Source organism: Triturus cristatus, chromosome 4_1, assembly GCF_964204655.1.
Source record: "Triturus cristatus chromosome 4_1, aTriCri1.1, whole genome shotgun sequence".
In the NCBI taxonomy this organism is placed as follows: Eukaryota; Metazoa; Chordata; class Amphibia; order Caudata; family Salamandridae; genus Triturus; species Triturus cristatus.
Window position 1 is genome coordinate 653,191,903 of NC_140585.1, and position 23,493 is coordinate 653,215,395.

Consider the following 23,493-nt stretch of genomic DNA (forward strand, 5'->3'; position numbering starts at 1 on the left):
TGTAACTTCGAAGGGGACACCTTGTGCCCCTTGTCAGCCAGGAAATGTAAAACAGTTAGTGATGCATTTTCACAGTCAGTTTCCGATCGTGCGGTAATGAGAATGTCATATACATACTGTATCAGTGCTGTAGTGGTATGCATATGAATACTGTCTAGTTGTCTTTTGAGCGCCTGACTGTAGATGCTAGGACTTTCCGTGAAGCCCTGTGGTGCTCTTGTGAATCTGAAGCTGCGACCTCTTAAACTGAAACCGAAAAGATATTGGCTGTCCGGATGTATTGGGATACTGAAAAAGGCGTTCTTTAGATCAATAACTGTAAAGAACGTAGCCTTCGCATCAATGGCAGTCAATGAAGAAATGTCCGGGACCACAGGGTACTGTGAGACCACACATTTGTTTAATTCTCGCAGGTCCACAACTAATCTATAGATAGGTGATGCATTGGGATCAGTTCTTTTAAGAATAGGAAGAACAGGTGAATTGCATATGTTTGACTCTGTCTCTATCACCACCCCTTGTGCAATGAGTTCATCGATAATTTTCAGCAACCCTACTTCAGCTTCAGGTGGAATTTTATATTGTCGAATCCGTGGCAGCACCACTCCTTCCTTGAGGGTGACCTGGTATGGTGTAATGTTCATGAAACCTACGTCAGTCGGGCCTTGTGCCCATAGGTGCTGCGGTACATTTTGAAGCCTGATGTCAACATCTTTCATAACAAAATGTCCCTTGAAATCACGTAAATACAGTCGCACTCCTTCTGGCGAGCAACAGATAACTGCTCCCAGTTCCTTTAATGTTTTTATGCCACGTAAGTTTTCTGGACATGATTTAGTAAGCAGTAAGTCTGTTGTATGTATTAGTGGACCGACTCCTAAAGAGACTGGTTCTGAAACCTCATTGATAATAGGCCTTCCTGAAAAGCCCAGGGATATACTCTTTGAGCCCGAGAGGGGTGCCCCTGGAACCTCAGAATGACTGATGGTAGTTCTACTTGCCCCGGTGTCAATCAAAAACTTTTTATTCTGTCCTAGTAAACGTGCATGCACATAGGGACCCGCTTGGTCCACAGGAACTGGAATAAGGGGCAAGTCGAATTCCCTCTCTGGGCTTTTTCACGAATATGCTTGATATTCTCGATAGTTAGTCTGAGCGTGCTCATACATTTGTGCTGTGGCGTGGGCTGGTAAAGGTGCATGGACAGGCGGCGGCGGCGGTGGAAAGGTGTCTGATGTCTGATGTGTGTTATTTTCTTTGGGAGGATAAGATCGTGGCTTTGTTTTACCTATCGTTATATATGGTGTTTCAGGACCGCACATTCATTTACGAAGTGACCTGGCTTCTTGCAATAATTACAGGTCCCAGTATTTTGTTTCGTGCTATTCTTGTTCGTGTTTGTGTTTGCCGGTGTTGATTGGGCCACCAGCATCTTCATCTTTGTGTCTCTCATGCGTCTCTTATCCTGTTCGTGTTCCTCTCTAATTCTGTTCTGGTGGTATTGTAACATCTGTAACATTTGTGAAGGGCTGTTTGCTTGCCAAGTACTCTCAACCTTTAGTACCCTATACTTCACTTCTGATAGGGAATTTTCTACTAGTTTGCTCACGAAAAGATGGGGATATGAATCACTACCGGGCTTAAGACCACTATTGATAGTGAAACATTTCTCGAACCTAGAGTAAAAATCGCTAGTGTCTTCGTCTGGTTTCTGTTTACAGGCCGAAATAGCATCCCAGTCTTCCTTCTTGGTGATTAGTAATCTGGGCAAAACTTGTACAAGGAGTTCAGGTAGGTCTTTAGCTCGAGGACCCAGACCAACCCCCGGGCCTCTTCCTACCTCCTCTCTTTCCAGTATATCCCAACTGAGTCTTTTGTCTCCCACCTCCCAGTCCTGTCCTTTCAATTTCTCGTAAATACCAGCGGGCAATAGTACTTTTAATAACTTTAGAATGTCAGCATATGTATATTCTCCTAAGCGAAGAATGTCCTTTAGTTCTCGGTGAAAACCCCCGGGTCTTTATCATGGGATGGTAACATTTTCTTCATTTCCAGTATCTCTAATTTTGACAAGAGGGTGTAGACATACACCCGTTGCAGGTCATTGTTTGCATCCTTTACAGGATGAACCTCTCGTAGGGGGTTCAGCTTGTCGTACGACTGTTCCTTAACCTGAGGTGGAGCGGGAAGCAGGGATCTAGTCACGTATACTATATACTTGTGTCGCTGATCCAGAATGACATTAATCAGTTCAGTACCCATGTTCATCCACCTGTCTAGTATTATGTCGTCCAGCAACTTATACAACAGACCAGGACCAGAATATTGGCTCTCATATAGCGTAATCAAATGTTGGACCATGTAAACACCAGCTATGCGCTGTTCGTTTGGTGGGAGGCTCAATTACGTTTGGGCTACGATATCATTATTATATGTATCATATTGGGATATCCATAGGGTGGCTGATCGTGTAATTCATTTTCGGTCGGGGTGAGGGGCTGATCGTTACCCAGCCATTTATTCACCGCTTTTTCGGTGATCTGGAACAAACTTTCTAGAGAATATCTTTCCTTTATGGCAGTTCCCTGTTTACGGTGATTGAGGCCCTTGGGCCTTTCGAATCGCCGGGCACGGCCCACATAATGTATTCTGTCTTTGTCCCCTGCTTCGTCATCAGATGATAACTCAGCTGTTTCGTTCGGGCTTTCTTCATGTGATGCTATTATTGCCTTCCGGATTTTGGTCAACATGTTGTCTGTTTGGCCTGATTTATCATGCTGACCGGCATCTATGCGATCACTCCAACCAGTATAACAACGGTCTACATCACCATCACCTTCGTCTTTTTCTCTGATAAGACAATTAATTAGGAAGCGAAGGATATAGTTCTTAATAATTACCTTTCTATTTTGTACGGCTTCTGCTATACACTCAGGACCTTCCCCTGTTCTTATGAATGTGTAAATTTCCTTTAGATGTTTATCCATATCTGGTAATTTTTCCAAATCTGCGACTGCTCGTCTAAGCCGTAATGAAAACACGAGCATTCTGCCCTTTCCTGGATCTGGGTCATATATACATTCGGAGATTGCTACTTTTACTGTCGGCCCCCCTCCTGATGTTGCCCCAGATCCTCCCTCCCCGCCGTCCTCGAGCTCCTGGAGCTGTTCTTGCGTTGGGGGTGCAGGGAAAATTCCGTCCACGTATGATGGTGGGGGTTCCTCTAGGTAGTTGTTAATGAACGTGTCGGATGCTGTTTGTTTTATTTTTCGGGGTACTGGCGGTGGCGCTCTAACTAATTTTTCTACTGGGGCCACTTTTGCTAGTTCCTCTGAAAGGACGGGATAAATACCAGCAACGGCAGTATTTCTTTCTCTTTCAGCCTGCTCTCTTTTTACCCGCTCCCCTTCTTCCTGTAATTTTTCTTCTTTTGCTTTTTCGGACTCCTGTCTACTTCTCTCTGCTTTGTGGAACTCTTTCTCTGTTCTTCTATGAGATTCCTTGCGCCATAACTCAATGGCATCCTTCTGAGCAGGTCTAGATTTTCTCTTCCGTATCTCTTCCTCTACCTTCATGATGCATTCCGCATCCCATGTTCCCGTAATGGGCCATTTATACTTTGTCTCTAAATCCTTCGTGTAATCCACCCAAAGTTCTAAAAACAACACGGCATCTAAACCATGCTTACAGTACATGAAATGTCCAGGTGTGTCTCTAGGCGGAATGTTAACTGGTTCCTCTAGTACACCTTTCCTGGTACCTATCTTACGCAGTTTCGAAAATAACGGCATGTTGGAATGTAACCGAAAACAAAAATCACAACGAACAAAAAAAAAACAAAAATTACAATGCAACGAACTTACACACAAACCTGACACATTCAAACCTAACTGAACCTAACTTAAGACGATAACATTCATACAGCTATATCGGTGCACCTGAAAACTTGGCCTCTAAATCTTGAAACATTAATTCTTGAATGCATGCTCTTGAACATACCGGTCTCAGAAGTGAGACACGTCTTTACCGTGTTCATTAAATGAACCCGTCATGATTGCAACCCCCATGAGAAACTCACCGGGAAGCAGAACTTGAACTTGAACTTGAAGGCCTCGGACACTTGACGCTGCGCAGGGAATGGCGTATCTTAGGTGGATCTCTTGAAACCTCGGACACAGCTCTCTCGCAGGTGGGCTCTGGGTCGGGACGATCCGCAATCCTCACCGCCTCGTATGGATGCCTGGTCGCAGTCCGTCTCCTCCGTTGGCCTGAGGGAGTTGGCGGGAAAACCCGCGTCGTGTACACTCGAAGTCCGTCACGGCTGTGGAAGGGGGCAAAACTGGACCTTCATCTCCGGCGCATGGGGAAGGAGATTAGTCCCTGTTCGGGCGCCATTTATGTCGTAAATAAATTATTACGAGTTTCAGAATTTCTAGATATCAATACAATTATACATGAAGCAAAAACCTGAGTCCGTGGTATCAGGTTCAAAAGGGCTTTATTCAAATAACTCGAGTTATAGGGAGAATAGTTCCATCACCACAAGGGATCAGGACCTGGGTTCTCAAAAAGGTATTCTCAAACTTTATTCACAGAGTACAGTATATATATGTTTGTAATAATATACGTAAGCAAGAGCGCTTCAGGCGGAGCAAGAGAGAATGAGATAAGAGCATGTGGGCGTGTAAGTAGGCGTGAAGGTGGGCGTCCACTTGATGATAATAGGTAAGTGTCATAGGTGGGTGGATGCCTAGAGGGGGTTGCGTGATCAGCTGGAACTTTACTTGAACTTTTCCTTACTTGAGCTCAACTCGAGCATGACGTGTAACTGACGTGTGAAAGGGTTGCTATGCAACCGGGAGTCTGTAGTCTAGAAGTGAGGCCTTCAGTGTCAGGGTTACCAGCACATCTCGTATTATCTGATATCTAAAGTTTGGAGCAGGGACTGATTCGTGACATAGGTTGCCCATCACCAAGGGCCAATATGGCATTTATTTCTTCGTTTACTGCTGAAGTCTTGCACGGGGGCTATGGGCTTTTCACTGACGTGAGCTTTGTAATCACACAAAAAGAGACAGAAAGGCTAGGCTTTCTCCTTTGCAGATGTCATGTTTATCCCTCCTTCTCCAGGCAGGAATGTGGTTTCGGTAGGAGTAAGCAGATAACCGTGCTCAATACTGTCTCGGACAGGGCCCCTTTGGCTGAGGCCCAAGTGTGCAAGGCCAAGGATACGCAGCTACAGCTTTCAGAGCGTTCTGAGGCCTGAAGCCTCTTTTCGGCTCTGGCTGGGCCACAATAATGGAAATGCGGGAAAACATGATGCAAAACGTGTAGGCCTCAGAGCAGATTCGTCGTTTCTCTCATGGGAGACTGGATTATGGCAGGCCACGTTATAGCATAAGCATCATGATAGACAGGCCATGGAGGGGAAATACGTAGGTGACATGTATGTGCACATGAGTGTGGGGGAACACACGGGGACACATAGGCCTCATGATATTTTATTTTCCTCATTATGCAGATGCATACTCTGTCACAACCACCCTTTCTGTATTTGTGGTCATTTAGAGGGACTTGCACAAACTGTAACTGGCATCCAGCTGTGACGTGTATTGGAGACAGATTGCAGGCAGACAGAGCCAGTTAAGAGCAGAGAAATTACCAATTTCTAAAAGTGACATTTCTAAATAGTAATGTCAAATTCAACTTTACCACTAAATAGGAGTTATCATTATCATTCCAAAGATATAAAACATGATTTAGCTACTCTTTTCTAATCAGGAATTACAGCGTAATTGTGTTTTAAGGAATTCCCAATGCTAGCCAACGAGAGGAGTAGACCTCACAGCAGTGAAAAATAAATGTAGCTGTTTGTCACTATTAGGACATTTAAAACTTAAAAGTACATGTCCTACCTTTTACTTACACAGTACCCTGCCCTTAGGGATATCTAATGCCTACCTTAGGGATGACGTATGTGTAATAAAAGGCTTGACAAGTGGCTTTAAATGCCAAGTTGAAGTGGCAATAAACTGCACACACAGGCCCTGCAATGGTAGGCCTGTCACAGGTTTAAAAGGTTAGTTGTCTGGGTGACACAACCAGTGCTGCGGGCCCACTAGTAGCATTTAGATTACAGGCTCTGGATGTATGATATACCACTTAACAAGGGACTTGTAATTAAACTAAATATGCCAGGTATTTATCAATGTCACCGTGTTTAGGGGAAAAGCACATGCACTTTATCACTGGTTAGCAGTGCAAAAATTCTCAGAGTCCTAACGCCAACAAAAAGATACAGCAAAAAGTGGAGGTAAGTAGGCAAAAAGTTGGGGAAGGACCACCCTAAGGAAGGCAGGTCTAACATCTTGTTAGATATCCTTATTTTATTAATACTATAGTCATAAGTGAAATACCTATCAAGACGCAAGAGAGAGGTGCTACCGTCCCCAGTTCTATTCACCGTGGCCATTGAACCATCGGGTTAGGACGTCCCCAGAGATACATGCCTTTGCACTGGAAAGCAGGCAGAAAGACACACTGCCCTTTAAATTGATGATATATTTTAAACCCTGAGCAGACTATACCCAGACCGGTAGAGATCTTCTCTGATTACGGAGAACACTTAAGATACCGAATTAACTTGTGCAAATGATTATACTGGTCAATACAAATTGGGATACGGACTGGATGTTAATAAGGGAATTAAGATTAGTACAGATTAATTCCAATTTCTAGGTATCGAAATAACTCGGAAGTAGGAGACATTTTAAACCAAAATCCTTATGTAACAATGGCTGAGTTGAGAGAGGATGTGCATTGCTGACAAAAAACTATCTAGCTTCCTAATAGGAAAACCAGCCATTTTCAAGATGATCACCCTCCGCAAATGTTATAAGTCCTATAGAATACCCCATACACAATGCAGGAAATTCTCTTTAAGAAATTGGAGGGACATCTGCAGTTCCTATTAGGGGTTTAAGGGTACCTGCCCACCTCTCAATTTGTGCCGGCATACCTGTGCAGATCTTTTTATAATGGAGATGTAAGGTTTCAGAATGTTAAGCGGTACTTCTAGGCCTCCCAGCTACAAATGTGGAGCACAAGAGTGTTCTTCCGAAATCTGTCAAATAAGCTAGACAGATTTGCTATAGTGGAAACAAACATGCAATAATATTTGCTATATCTATGGAGGGAAGGTAGGGGCCACCCAGTTGGCATCAACAGGCGTGGTGATTTGGGCATGGAAGGAAGTTATGGCATCACTAGAATGGAAAGGTAATTATGAATCATTTTCTGTAGTAGATTTTAGCCAGCGATGATCAATTCTCCTCACCCTCTCCTGGCAGGGGCAAACCATCACTTTAATGTAAAGTCAAAATGGACATTTACCTTTTCATACTGCTTTGAGCTCTTCCGGTATTAAGAGATGTTATACTAATTCTTAGCAAGCCAAAAGACAATAAGCAAAAGAATTAGAAAAAGAAGGAACTGTATTTAGGAAGGTAACGAAGTCCAATACGTTTTTTATGTGTTTTTTATCTTAGCACCGGTTATGGGGAATGCCTTTTGGACAAACCCACTGGAAGAACATACGAGCTTTCGTTTCAGCTGCCTGGTACCATATATGATGTCAACAAACAGTGTGAACTTATGTTCGGTCCTGGGTCACAACTTTGTCCCTACTTGGTAAGTGAACACTTTTCTTATTGCTTTAGTCATGAGAATCAACAACTGTAAATCTGTGTAATGTGAATCTGTCACACCTAACTCTCTTTCTTCCCATTTCGTGTCCCTCTTTGTTTTTCTAATCTGGTCTCAACCAGTCTCCATTTATCTTGTTCTGTGTATAGAGCCTCAAGTTTGAGATGATCCAGCTACATCACAAATATTGTAAATAAGTTCATTGATGTTTCTTAGAACTTAACTTGATCTTTTTCAAAAGCTTAAAACAAGCTAGAATTGGCATACCTAATAATTTTACCTTTTCTACCAGGGGCTAACCATTTAGCTTTGCCAATGTTTATGACCACCGAGCATGTGTACGCTTGCATAGCTGCCATTTTGTAATGGATTTTCATATTTTTTCGGAAATGTTCGAGATGGCCACTTTATATGCGCTGTTATGAGTGGGGCCCTCTTGTAATGGATTGTTTAAAAACGTAAGAAAGAAATATGAGGTTTGCCGAGGTACATGTGTGAGCATTCCCAGCGGCCAGCTTGTAATGTTTGTTTGAAAAATGTAAGAAAACCTATTAGTATATTGCTGTCATGCTTATGTGCATATGCACGGTGGCCATTCTGGATTTGTTTGGCCTTTCCAAGTCTTGTGATGCATTTGAAATCCAACATCACAAGTGGCATTCGGTAGGCGATTGAAGGTAATGATGGGCAGGAGTGCCAGTCCTGAACTTGAGTACAGAGACATCGAGGAGGCAGACCAGTGGAAAGGTTACCACTTAAAACCCTAAGTAACCTTCCGCAAAATGTCATGGCTTTAAGTACAGCTCACCCAGCCAATGGCAACTCCTAAAAAGATTCCAACAGCCATAGGCTGAAGGGGGCTGACCAGCGCTCACTTTCTGTACTGTATGTGTGTATGTATATAGTACTGTAGTACATGCTACACCCGACCTTACCAGGATAAGTACTGCTATTTTCCAATCAGTAGCAGTTATTTTTCCAGAATATCTTTGAACATAAGGAATATTTTCTACAGCATTCGTAAAATATAAAATTTATCTACGGCACAACTTGCACTGAAGTTCTTTTAAGAGCCACTTTCCCATGCAGGCGAGCGTGCCCTTGTGCGCACAAGCACAATCCGATTAGAAAAACAGTAAGTGATGTTTGCTAGATTGAAATGGTAGAGCATTTTTGCAATTTACTGACAACAGTGAAGAGACTAAGCTTGAGATTCTTCCCCACCCTCATCATGTCAGCCCCCATTACTTACAGCCATTATACACAGGAATGAACACATAGTTCTTTCTTTAGAAAAATAGGAAATAGCCAATTAAAATTGTATTTAATACGAAACATTAACCAAATAATTCAGACAATAAAGTAGTTTTGTAACTTTTCTATGGACGGCCTTGTATTTTGGGAATATTTTGCTTGGCCTCAGCAGGGATTACCTTTTCATACGTAAGACGTTTTCTTTTCAACTGATTATTTCTGTTTCATATCATGCCAAACACATCGCCAGGAGGCCATTTCATAGCACATTTGCACATATGAATGTGACGGAAAGTTTGTTATGCTTCCTTGTGAACCAGGTTTGCTTTGTATGAAACTGTACCAAAAGCTGCTACAAAAATTCAAGTGAAGCTATGTGTTAGAAATGGGGGTCTCTAGTTGGCAATGGCTGGCGCCAATGTCCAAATAGGGACCCTTCTTCCTAAGTCAGGGCAAGTGGGCTACCCCCTTTGACAACCCCTGTTTAACCCTGTGGTAACGTAGCGCGAGCAGTTAGGCCTATCTCAGAGGCAGTGTGTGAAGCATTTATGACCATGCACAATAAGGCAGTAATGACACAACAAAAGGACACCACTCATGTAGGTATAGAAAAATAATATCTTTATCTAAGGTTTAACCCAAGACTCTCAAAGCGTTTCAACAAGCTACAATGCACATAAACCAGTAGGGACTCAAAAAGGCAATAACGTATTCACCAGAACGTGACACTGACTGAGTTCAAGGCCAGGGCCTACGCGACCCGTTGCGCACCAGATACCTGCCATTGAAAGGGGACTCAGCCCGCAGCTTCTCGAAGAAGCGGAGACGGTGATAGGCGGACTCCCCGTGATCACAAGTCTTGGCTGCAGGGGTCCGCAGCGTTCACCCACAATGATGCGGGCACTCGGGGACAGGTGGGTTCGCAGCAGCACGCAGCTGCGGTAGCCCACGCTGGTGATGGCGATGACTCTAGTCTTGCAGCTCCGTGGTGGGTTCACAGTGGCAGCAGCTCTCTCTTAGCTGCGGCGGCCCACGAGTCGATAGCGACAATCCTCGACAATGGTGAACAAGATGCGGGCACACAGCGGCGGCAGCTCTTCCTTAGTTGCGACAGCCCACAGGACAAATCACGATGAGGCAACGTTGGCAAAGGTGCGGGCGCTCAGCCGCAGCAGCTCTCTCTTAGCTGCGGCGGACCATAGGACAGATCCCTATGATGTAAAGTTAGCAAAGGTGCGGGCACTCAGTGGCAGCAGCTCTCTATTAGCTGCGGCGGCCCACACAGATTCAGCGTAGGTTCCCAGTCCGCGTTCCTCACTGTAGAACTAGAGGCTCCGGATTGCTCAACGGAGGCCTCACCTGCAAGCAGAATTCCTCGCACAGGAATTCCAACGGCTGACAGGGTGAAATCTAATGTCCCTGAGACTTCAGCAGGAGGCGCTCTTGTTTCAGGTCCTCGGGTAGTTTCTTCAGCAAGCTTGGTGAAAGTTTCAACAGTCCTTTCCTCTGTTCACTCGGACAGAGTTTCGTCTTGACATCCAGAAGGAACACACTTGGTCAAGGTTCCAGCGCAAAGTTTTATACCTAAAAAGTCTTTGTTCTCTAAAGCCACAAGTCACTAAATCCAGTCAGAACCAGTTTGGTGGGGTCGGGGAGCACTTCGTTTACGAGGCGACCTCCTGCCCTTTCAGAATGCGGGGGTCTGCTATCAGACGCCCAGTGGGGGGGTGGAGCCATCATTCACCTTGCCAGGCACGGCCTTACTCAGATCAAAGAGTCTCCCCTCCCCATGCTCTGAATACCGATCTCTCTCTCCAGACAGATCTGACCCAGCTGGCCCTGCTGCTCCAAAACCAGACGGCAAAAACACATACTAGCAAAGCCTACCGGAAAGCTCAGGCAAGAAAATACCGCGTTTCCAGATGAACATGGGATATATAAATGGTTCTTACTAAAAAGTGTATCTCAATGTCCTGAGCATAAACATATTAAACTCGAAGTTCCTATCAGGTTCTGGGGGTCAGATAGGATTATTGAAGGTAACCCTCAACCTGCCCATTCTGGCCTATGAGAACCGATAGCTTCACAATAGTAACAGTGAAATGGAGGGTAACTCGCTATTAGAACATGCTACACAGATCTAGGCATTATGGTTATCCTAATTCATACAGTCATCTTTACAGGGGGAGTATTCGCGCTGTGGCACTAATTAGCAGTGGCACGGCACCCAGAGCATCTAAATCCAGCCAACATAAAAGTTAGGAAGCGAAAAGGGGGAGGGGGAGGGAGACCCACGCCAATGATGCCAGGTCTAACACTATGTGTTCCTGGTTCCATTGTACCATTTTATGATGACGATTTCTACCCTGGAATGATTTGAACCTTCGTGTCACATGATGTGTCAGTTTTTTTCACCCTTCTGTTAATTTTCCGATTTTAATGTTTGTATAATCTAATCAGATCGTATGAAGGATATACTCCTTGAGGTCTGAAGGGGTAACTGATTAAATTTAAAAGTGGTTGAACGCAATCACCTAACAGGAATTGCAAGAAAGGTTTCTAAACGAAAACGTCTGCTGTTCCAAGACGTCGAAGAGCAGCTATTCCCCAAGAATAAATGGAAGATAAATGTTACATTTTACACCACACTTGGGGAACAATGAGAGTGTTGGAGTGCTCTCTCTCCAGCAATGGTCTCATCCACCGTACCATCAGCCTTACCCTTAAGGAAGAGTTTGCTGCACTAATCATCCATGGCTGTATCTCTAAACCCCACAGAATGAAATCAGTCTGCAGCTGCATGACTTAACCTTTGGGTGTATTTTGCCTGCATTTACTGTGCAGTCCCACTAGGGCATTATGGGGCATGTAGGCGGGCATTATTTTTATTTTGCAGTAAATATGCAATGGTAGGAAATGGACAGACATCACATCTCATTCAGCGTATGTTTCATTTACATGTACTGCCCTCTGATACTCACTTTGAAAAGGCTTGAGTGTAGGCAAAAAGTACCTACCATCTTCGATAAGCTCTGTCATATAAAGTTTAAACCATATTGACTATGATACAGAGGAAAGCTTCTCAGAGAGAATCCATCCCTGAACTATAATATATACTTTGTAGTCCAAGTAGCATAAAGGTCAATATGTAGGAATGGCATTATTCAGTCAGCCATGGTATATTCTCTGAGGAGTACACCAGCGGGCATGGAGAAACACAAAGGAATGGGTATAACACAGCCAGCTATAGAATGTGCTCAGAGAGGTTCACTCAGGAGCAGCCGGAAGCAACCTACGGAAATGGTTATTATGCACACAGCCATAGTCTATGGTTTCCTGAGTCCATCCAGGAGTGCAGAGAAGCAGCCCTTTTGCTGCTAAACATCCTATGTATATGAGAAGTCCACAAAGGCTTGGCAAGGAGCACCCCATTGAAATAGGCATTATACAAACTGTAATATTATATGATTGGAGGAGTTCACCCAGGAGTGTGGCATAGGAACAGCCCACAGCAGTGGATTTTATACAACTAGCCATGGAATGTGTTCTGAGAAGTCAATCTAGGTGGCAAGAGAACCAACCTATAACATAGGACCTTGTATAGCCAGTCATGGTTGTCTACTAAGCGCAAACCCATAGTGATGTGCAATACACCCTGCCATACTTTATGCTCTGAGGAGTCCACGCCTTTGTGGCAGAGTAGAAAACTATAAAAATGGTTATTATAACCATAAAATATGCTCTGAGGAATTGACTCATGCCTAGCAGAGGATAACCCAACAGGAAACTGCATTATACAACCAGCCATAATATATGCTTTGAGAAGTCCTCCTAGGTGTGGCAAAGGAGGAAACCATAGGATTAAGCCATGTTATGTGACCTGTGGCACCCAATCATGAACAGCAAGGAGCAGTGTATATAAATGGATATTATGCACCCAGTCACAGTGTATGCTCTAAGGAATCCACCTAAGAATGACCGAGTAGTAGTCATTATGCTAATAAGTATATACTTATGTCTCTCACCCACTAGTGGCAGGGAATAATTCTTATAAATGGGCATTATATAAGCAACACTAGCATATGCACAGGTAACTCCGTTCAGCGATTCCTACAGTTTGAGGATCCCTCCAGGAGCAGCAGTGAGCAAAGCGACTGGAATGCACAATACAACAAGCCATAGTACGTGCTATGAGGAGTCCACCCAGGACTGACAGGGATTAATAGGATTGGGCAGTATGATACCACTGTCATGTCAAAGCTTCTAACCTCTACTTAGCTCAGCAAAGGAGCATCTCACAGGAGGTTGCAGATTTAGAAATCACAGAGTGTTATATGTAAAGGTTCCTCTGAGGTTGAGAGGAGCGTATACCCCATTGAACACTTGGCACACCTGGGAGTGTAGTCATTCATTAGATGGAAAATGCTGTGGAGGGAAATAATTGGAGTAGAAAAGGATGAAAAGAAGGAGTTAAGGTAGGAAATTGGTTAAAGCTTATAAAGCAAATCTGTGGGTCTACACTGGAGATGGCTGATACTACCCACAGGTTTGAGAGGTACCAGGACTGAGGTCAGGGAACCATAGTGGTTTATTTGGGAGAAGGTAAAAGTTGGTTTAGGAGCGTTGATGGATGATATGTGGAGATGTTTGTTAGAAGAAATAGGTTTAAAAAAAAGGCAGAAGTCAAAACTACGGCCAGTCATTAACTTCCATTCTTCCATCTTATCATCATTGCTAAAATTACAGCCACTGGTAATTAAATTGCATTTTTTTCCTTCAAAAATGCTTGTGATTTACCACTAAAACAAGATTAGCCCTTAGCTAGATTTAGCAAAATTCTTAAAAAGGATAAAACCGAACCAAAGCCTAAAACAGAATAATATTTGTTTTATTATGGACAATGATGCTGATAGCATAAATGTTTTCTGTTTCAAAAATCCATCATTTTACTATTGTAGAGATTACCACCATGTGGCATATTGGTGTTTTCAGCTGACTGGCAATTTATCACAGCACAATTTTTTACATCTGTACCAGGCCCAGCTCTTCCCCTGCTGCAGCACAACTCTGCTTCCCCCTATTTATCTGAGTGCTCTCGCCTGCTTTTGCCTAGTTTTTTACTGCTTTCTCCTTCCTTTCCCCATTTCTCTTAGTGCTATCTTCTGAATGTGTCTCGTTTTTTACTGCTTTCTGCTTCCTCTCCCCTGATTTTCTGAACGTTTTTTTCTGCTTTTCCCTCATTTTCACTGCTTTCTCCTTTTTTTCCCCTCATTTGCAGCTCCCGTCTGCCACCCGTTTACCTGCCTCCCGTCTATCCTCACCCACTGCCTCCCAGCACCCCTCCCTTCTCTCAGGACCTACTTAATGTAGCTGCAGCGCAAACCCATTGAGCAGGCCCCAGCCCAGCTCTCCCCGTGCTGCTGCACCGCTCCATTTCCTCCCTATTTCTTTGAGTATTTTATCCAGCTCTTGCCTCATTTTACTGCTTTCTCCTTCCCTTCACCTCATTTTAATGAATGCTTTCTCCTGCTTGCGCCTTGTTTTTTACTGCTTTATCCTCCCTTTCCCCTTGCCTTTCTAAGTGCTTTCTCCTACTTTTGCCTCATTTTTACTTCTTTCTCCTTGCTTTCCCGCCATTTTTCTGAATGCTCTCTCCTGAATTTCCCTTGTTTTTTTCCGCGAAGCAGCTAGCAACGCCAGTCAAAAAAATAAAAGGTGCTATGGCACGGTTAATGCTAGCAGTGCCATAGAGCTTTGTTTGTATTTACTTTAAACAATGGTGCACAGCAGCACGGTCTGCTGTGCAACATATTTAAAACATATTGACAAAACAAAATATCTCTTTGTCAATGTTTTTCAAAGATGTTCCATATTAGTGGGGGCTGCTGTGGAACACAGCAGTTACAATAATCCACCAATCAATCAGCACTATCATCCCTAAGGGTATTTGGGCACTGAGGATGCCGTGTCTCAGTCGACAAGCCAGGTCTTGAATTTTTTCTGAAGTCCGCCAGGAAGGGGGCTGTTCGGATGTGGAGGGGCAGGTCTTGGCAGCGATAAAAGAGAAGGAGCAACCCCCTCTGTGATGGATGCTGGAAGTGTGTGCAAGAGTGAGCGATGCGAAGCGTAGGTGTCTTGAGGGCTGGTAGAAATTCAGTTGATGTATGATGGTCCTTGATCATGTAGGGCTCTGTATGCATGACAAAACCAATAGATCTCTCATAGGTGAAACCTACTGGCTTTGCTAATGCTTGCTATCACCTTATAGAGAGTCCATCTTGCTTACTCCAGGGTTCAATTGCGTTACAGTAACATCTTCAGTCATGTATACAGGACTAAAAGTCACGTTGATTCTGTCAATTTACTCAGTACCCTCTCAGGGTAATTGGCCTGGGGCATCAGCAGCTCTTTTGTTGTTGCTGCTGTTGCAGAACTGGGTTTGATCAGCAGGAAAGTCAACTGAGTCATTGGAAGCAGCATCCTGGCCATTTTCCGTTGAATCACGGGAGCTGTTATTGCTCCAGTATGGTCCACTCTAAGCTCGCCACAAGCTGTTCCCAACAATCCAGGTCTCCGGATCAGGGCAGTTCAGCTGAGACCTGAGGATTTGCTCTTTCTTGGCAACCAGTAGCCCTGAGACAACTCCGCTGCCTCCGCATCTCAGGGTGCCAGGCCTTAGTTCTGCAGTCTGGCATCCATGAGACATCTGAGCAACAACCATCACACAAAGAAGTTCAGGCAGTGATACTATTAAGGTGAGCTGAGACCTTGAGAGCAAGAATGTCAAAAAATTGTGCAGCACTTTGTTTTACTGCTCTGCACTCTAGCTATTTATCAGCCATAAACACAGCGGGGAGACAGTTAACAGAGGTAGGTTGTTAGGGTAGATTTGCCTTCACAACCAGTACAAATGACAGCCATCTTTCCCCCCTTTGCATCCTTTTGATTGGCTGACTTGTATCCTTCCTCTGCACACACTATATATATATATATTTTTTATCAGCACTAGGGGGGGGGGGGTGTATATGTTTTTGGGCTCTCTCCCCTCTGTACTACTTCCCATTCAAATCCACCCTAGGCCCAGTTCGTCTGTTGCTGTCCCCACTCCTCCACGCTGTTTTTAATGATATTTTTTCACTCACCAGCATTGACCTATGGACCTCCCCCACCCCTGAATACCTCTGTTGCCTCCATACCGCCCGCGGTATAAATCAGGTTGTTTTTTTGTTTGAAGAGCCCGAAATTGCAATTTGTTACCAGACTGCTCCTTTCCCTGTACTTTTAAACATATTTTTTAATTCACTGCTACAATATTGGCATCCTCCATCTTGGAACAATAAAAAAGAAGAAAGAAAAAGACCACCACATCATGAGGAAAATGTTTGCATGTGTGTGGTGGCCTATGCACATATACAAGACATCATCCTGCAACAGTTTATTTCTGTTTATCCAGATGCCGTTCAGCATCGGTCAGCAAGCAGTTTTTTCTCTTTCCTTGTTAATGTGGAACAGCATCGACAAAAGTCACTGGCCACGCCTAAAGAGTGGTTAAACAACATTCAAAGAGCGATCTATTGGCTTTACCGAGGCTGGATTTTCTTATTTAAATTTTGTCCTAATCGTGGAGAGGATTTTGCACGAGCCTAAGTTGAAATGATTTACTTTAGCAATCAGTTAACATGTCAAAACGACTGAACAAACAATGATAAAAAAGTATATTTTGGTTGGATTTATATGTAAATTTTGTTGCATTGGAGCTCGATCCATGAATAGTCTGTGAAGTTTTATTTAAAAATAAAATCAAATCGTGGTCGAGGAACAAAGCAACATCACTTTAATGAAAAAGAAATTCCTCAATTGAATAGTGAAACGTGGTTTGTTTGAAGCCATTGCAGTCTTTAAATGATTTTGGTGGATGCTCTCTCTACATTTAATTAAACAGGGCAAAGTGCCAAGCTGGCACAAAGAGTCTTCTTCATAATTCCCCCTGTGGAGGACAGCTTGATTCTGCTTTATTGGCGCAACAAGGTGGAACTAATTAGATCAGATTTTCAATCCAAAGAGCACTGAACATTTGCTAAAAAAAATTAAATGACTGGTTAGCTTCACATGGTTAATAAGATCCGGTACAAATTGCTTGTTATATTTTACTACATGTTTCTTGGTTTGAGGTAGGGGAATTAAATCCTGAAGATATAATTGAAGAATATGGTGTTGCTTAATGAACATCCATTCCATTGATAGGTCTCCACTTTACTTCATAATACAACGTTCTCAATCAAAATACTATTTCCTCTCTATCCTGTAATACCGCTTAATTCCACTGCCATTCCTAACCATGTAAGAATGGATTTAGTCCGGGGATCAGGCAGCCATGATAATTGTTGTCTGACCTAATTACCTTGCCTTTTAATAAGAGGTCTTGCTTGTTTCCTTCATCCCCGAACCATATTGATGTAAATCTAGGTAAGTTTCAGTTTTAACTGCATTTTGTTTGTTCCACATTCTTTGCTGTTTTTACATGTGCTGTGGAGAGGTTCTGTTTCTCTTTTGATCTCATCCAGAGACGAGTTTGTATTTTCTTTAGGTGTCACCTCTCTGGATAGGCCAACCACGCAGGCTGGTGGACTTTATATTGGGCATTCATAGGTGCTTACATAGCCACAGAGGACCTTGGGACCCTGAATTTGTGTTGTGCTATTAGTGGTTTATTTACCGCTCCCAATTCTTCCCTCTGTTTGAGGGTCACCAAGGGACCCCCAATCCCACTAGGGTTGCCTATATGTTGGAGAATGAATATTGTTTATGGCATCCTATAGGTTGAATTGTCCCACCTCAAAGCCTGCCAAAACTAAAGGAGGAATTAGCATGATTGATTGGATGAGTTGGAGAAACAGATGTTTTGAGGTGAGACAATGCAACGTATAGGGTGCCACAGACAATATTCATTCTGCAACATACACTGCCATCACGCTTTTCATGACGGGTTGACTGCCAAGAAAACTGTGGTGGTGGGGAAACTCGTAATATACTTAGTGGTGCTGCAGGGGCACCACCAGAATATAGTGAGGCTCTGACCACCACCAACGAGGGATCACATATCTCTTGCGGTTGAGGCGTCCCAATGGTGGTCCACACCGCCAACCTTGTAATAGGGCAGTCGGACCGCCGATGCGGCAGTTGCTGCATCACCACCGTGGCTTTGGTGGTCCATCGGACTGCCAAACTCATAATCAGGCCTTAAAACTGGTTAAAGGCACCAAAAATATCTAACTGCAAGAGGCCTTCTAGTCGCAAGAAATTGGAATTTCATCTGCCCAGAGCTTTTCCAGACAAAAACTATTATCTGACTTAGTGAGGACTTCTTCAGATACAACCCCCTGCCTTGCCCCACTGAAGGATTTCGACTTAGACTAAAGACTTAGGGCCATATGTAGGTAAATTACATTTACCGATTCTTAAATACCGAATTTTACCGATTCGGTATTTATGAATCGGTAAATGTAATGTAGGTAAATTATTACCGATTCGGTAAATATCGGTATTTAAGAATCGGTATTTACCGATTCGGTAATGGCAACTGGCTTCCCATTCATTCCTATGGGCCTGGAGGCCCATAGGAATGAATGGGAAGCCAGTTACCATTACTGATTCGGTAAATACCGAATCGGTAATGGGGCAGGCAGTATCATGGGTGGCAGGGTATCACATTGACACCCTGTTGCACCCCTGATTTGTCCATGTGTGCACATGTGGCGCACATACATGCCCTAAGGGCATGTATGTCTGCCACATTGCACACTTCAAATTGCACAAAAATGCTTTTTTACAGGTATTCGTCATTTACCATCAACTTTTAGTTGGTGGTAAATAACGAATCCCCACACCAACGAGACACTCCCCCTACATATCATTTCAGGATTCGGTATTTACCGAATCGGTAATTTTACCGATTCGGTAAATTACCGAATCCTGAAATATGCCCCCTACATAGCAAAAGCCTAAATACCGGTCGGTAATGGGATATTTACCAAAAATCGGCCGTTACCGACCGGTATTTGGCTTCCTACATATGGCCCTAAGTCCCAACGTAAAACCTCTGACCGGGTTAAACCTGGATGGCGTTCCTGTGCTCCATTGAGGTCAGCCTCAAATTGCCTCACGCGCCTGACCTGTCATGACCATTGATTCTTTTGGTGCTATTTTTCCTTGGATCTTCAAAAATATATATCTCTGTTTCCCCTTATTGGATTTTTGTTGCTTTGATGTAATCTTATTCACTAAATTTTGCTCTATTTTTGTTGAGTAATCAGCTTTTTAGAGTAAATCAGTTGTATGTGGTAAGATAATTAACTGTCAACCTTCATGAAGATGTAGGTTTATAATACAGGGACACCAGTTATATCTAAACATTAGGAAAATGAAAAAAAACAGAGTGATGAAAGAGTCAACAATGGGGGTTGTAGCTTTTCTTTTGCCAAAATATTTGACAATGTGATGACCCATAGGGAAACCGAGAGAGTAGATGTAAAGACCAGATTCACTCCTCAGTTAAATCTAGTAGTGTATCTCATATATCAAGTGTCAACATGCGTCAACATGCTCTTTTTTATACGAGGTACAAAGGTTCTGTTCTTGTGTCCACCAAATAGCAGCTAGATAAAGAAATGTGAGAAGGGGCCAAATGACATCAGGAAGACAGAAGAGAATGTTTAAAAATTACATCAAGTCAAAAGAGATCAGTCAACCAACATAGATGTACAAAATATGATAACTGCTGCTAACAATAGTGATAACGAGACCCAAAATTCAACATCTAAACTAACTGTTAACATTGTTACCCTATATGCCAAGAAACTAACTGATATCCAGATTAGGGTTTTTAGCAAAGGTTTGACTCTCTGTGCAAGTCAATTTCGTGATTTATCTCAATTCTAAAGTATCCTTTTTAAGATTATCAAAAAATTTAAACTTGTCAAATTCTTTAGCAAAGAGACACCTGACACTACAGCTATTACTAGGTTACAATCAATTAGTTGCACCATAGAAGATATTGAAGACATGCATAAATTGTTGTTTATTAGTGAAGATGATAATAATTTGCTCTCCGTTGATGGAATTATCACATCTAGACCTCATTACTAATTTAGAGGCTGACAGTGGACTGACCACTATTCAATTTTGTTTTCTCCAAATGTTCTGTGGCTAACATTATTGATACATTTTATGTGAAGGTGCTTGATGGGTTACACAAGGTGAAAGTAAAAGACAGAATTATAGTTTGAAATGAAACCCTTCATAACCTCACCAGTTATGAAATAAACACACCCAGAGAACTATCATTGACTACCCCTGTTGTCATCATTGAGGCTGATGGGAAGGAGGGTGGTAATGATATAATTATGTATTGAAAGGACTTCAAAGAAATGTGTGTCTTATTGATATTAAAACTGAAGTAACTTGACTGGAAAGAGCAGAGCTGAAACATCTGCAACACCCAGTCCTGCTTGTTACTGCACCACAAGCCCTGTGCATATACTTCATATCCAAAATTCATTAAGATGACTCCTGGTGGCTATTTGAACTCTGACCCACCCCTACGCTGAAAGACCATGCCTGCAACTTCAGCATCATTCTAGCCAGCAAACTATCCATGAAACGCCAGGTCAACTCCTTCTCCTCAGCATGATTCCACACTCTCCACATGTTCAGCAAAATCTTCAGATGGCTCCTTCTCACCACCAGGAAAACGGTAATGCATGCCCTCATCACCCGCTGACTGGACTACGGCACTGCACTCTATGCAGACACCACCACAAATTTGTGCAAAGACTCCCGACGATCCAGAATGCAGCTGCCAGACTGATCCTCAACCTACCTAAGAGAACCCACATCACCCAGCACCTGAAAGGCCTCCACTGACTCCCGGTTCAGAAGAGATGCCTTTTCAAGCTCCTGACTAACACCTACAAAGCCCTTCATGACTAAGGACCTGCCTACTTTAACCACTGTCTACACTTCCCCATCCCCCAGGAACCTCTGCTCCGCACACCTAACCCTCGTGCAGAACCTACCTATACGCCACGCCAGAAGACATTCCTTCTCCCTTCCTGCTGCCAAAGCCTGGAAGTCCCACTCCATCCTCTCCCCTTTCCCCCTCCACCTCCACACCTCGCCATCACTGACCGACATCACAAAGGGTCCCAAGACCTGGCTCTTTGAATGATACCTACAGCAAGCCCCTGGATATCCTCTCGGGTGACAAGCCACACTCTACAAATAATGATTGATTGATAGATTTCCACTTGGGCAACCTTTTCTATCCAGAAAAGTGATTATCCTATCCTCTTACATTCAGGACTCAAAAGATCTACTTAACAAACGCAGTGACTTTACTTGGGAACCAGGTAGTTACCTAGCCCCTTTTGATATTTATTCCTTTTACATTTGGGTACAGACAAAGTATGGTTGGTTAACATTGCAACACTTTCTGAAACAAAGATAAGAAAGTTACTGTGAACATGTCAACAGTTGGCTAGACATAACCAAATTCATACTTAAAAAAAATGGATTTAATTTAAAAGTAAATGGTTTAAACAAAAACGAGGAGTTGAAATGGTTTCATAACTCATCCCCTTGTATCCAAACCTATAGATGGGCTGATTCAAGGAGACCTATACATTGGGTCAGACCAGTTCTAAGTGGATAAAGTTCTCCATATACTGGGGCCACTATATAGATGGCACCTTCTTATTTTGGACTGGTCCACAGGAGGGGGAAGAGTATTTTTTTCAATTTCTATTGGACAACTCCTTCAACAACCAATTCACAGTAGAACAAAATGAACAAGGATACAGATTCTTGGATACAACACTCTATATCAAAGACTTCAAGTTAAAAGTAGTACTTTTCACAAGCTCCCTGCATACAATACACTATTACATGCTGTTAGAAATGGGATTTCTGGTTGGCTAGGGCATGCGCCTAAGCCAGGCAAAAACCACCACTCTAGTCAGAGCAAGAGAGTTACACGTTGAAGATAACCCCTGCTCATCCCCTTGGTAGCTTGGCAGAGCAGTCAGGCTTATCCTAGAGGCAATGTGTAAAGCGTTTGCGCAACACACTCACAGTGACACACTAGGCACTCCACAAAATAAGCTCCACACAAATAGCCTTTGTATTACTCATAAAACAAATGTGAACGTAATCACATATATACATTGTGCCACCTGGCACTTAGTATGACTTTACAGGGGATTATATACACTACAGAGCCAATCGGGCCACTGTCATAACCTCACAATGCACAGTTAGTGAAAATAACCAATAACTACTGGTGAAGGTATACTTAGCATAAACACCTTAGGAATACATATAATCAGCAGTGCACCATAGTGACTCTTAGTAAGGTATACACATTATAGTAGAATCTCTTCTGGTAAGCGAACACTCCATGTACATTTACCTCAGGGCAACACAATCATGACACTGTACATGTGGTAACAGAACCTTGGGAATGTACCACCCTACACCTAAGAATGTCAGGGCCTCGAATGCAAGGCCATTACCGTGAAGTATATCCCCTCCGAATTACCACCACCTCGTGGTGCCTTCTCAGCACACAATGTTGTGCCTCGATCACAATGCCGAGTAGTCAGGCGCAGCTTCCATACCACAGGGGAGGGGCCCGGCCACTACTTTAGGCCAACGGAACCAACGATGCCCCATCTCCTCGTGCACCGGTTATCTTCAGGCTCTCCGGTGACTGGCCTCAAGTAGGCAGGTTCCCCCAATACAAAATTGGCACTCACTTGTTCCCCGGTCAGGTCCCTTGGGGCATGCCTCTGACCAGCTGTTCCAGGCCGATACCCAGAGCAGGGGACCGGGAGTAAGCTCGCTGTTCTCACTCCCCAGATCTACACCATCAGCTTCCTGTGAGGCAGAAGTGGATCCCGGAGCGGTGTCTCTGGTGATTTCACTTCTCGAGGGTCAGCCTCGCACACAACCAGGCTTCCCTTCTGCCTTTCTTCCGGGGAGTTGCTGGGCAACGCTGGGGAGCTCCTTCCAGCCGACTCTTCCTGCATGCGGCTTCCTGCCTCGCACGCCACCTGCTCCTCGCAGTGCCTAGCATCACCCTCACCGATCTGGGAATCCTCACTGTTTCTGCGAAGTTTGGCAGTCTGGGGCCATGTAGCAGAGCCCCGGGTGTACTGAAGCAAACCATTCAAGATGGAGAGGGAGAGCGTTTCCTCAGCCGTAGCTCTCCTCTCCCATGGTTCAGTCACCACACAGGTGAAATGCCCAACACACTATGCACGGCAACATGTAGCGTCCGCTCCTCGCTTCAGGGCTGGGTGAGCCCCTCCCCCAAAGTGGACTCGGGCACTACCACCTCAAAGCGCTCACCACGTGCTATTTATCTCACAGGGAGGGTTGCCCTAACCAGTCACTGGAGGACAACTGGGGCGGGGGGCACCTACTGCAGGCAGCAACCAACAGGCCAGCTCATCACGATCCTCCTAGTGAAACAAAGTG

At 43.8% G+C, this 23,493-nt stretch overlaps 1 protein-coding gene across 3 annotated transcripts in view; it reads left to right on the plus strand.

Annotated features, from left to right (window-relative positions):
- The window catches only part of ADAMTS20 (ADAM metallopeptidase with thrombospondin type 1 motif 20), a 1,386,529-nt gene that overhangs the window by 517,775 nt on the left and 845,261 nt on the right, over positions 1 to 23,493 (plus strand). For all 3 annotated transcript variants that reach the window (XM_085653052.1, XM_085653051.1, XM_085653053.1), the window contains one exon: positions 7,548 to 7,689. In XM_085653052.1, the coding sequence (XP_085509178.1) occupies positions 7,548 to 7,689 (142 nt within the window). The remainder of the gene's footprint in view (positions 1 to 7,547; positions 7,690 to 23,493) is intronic.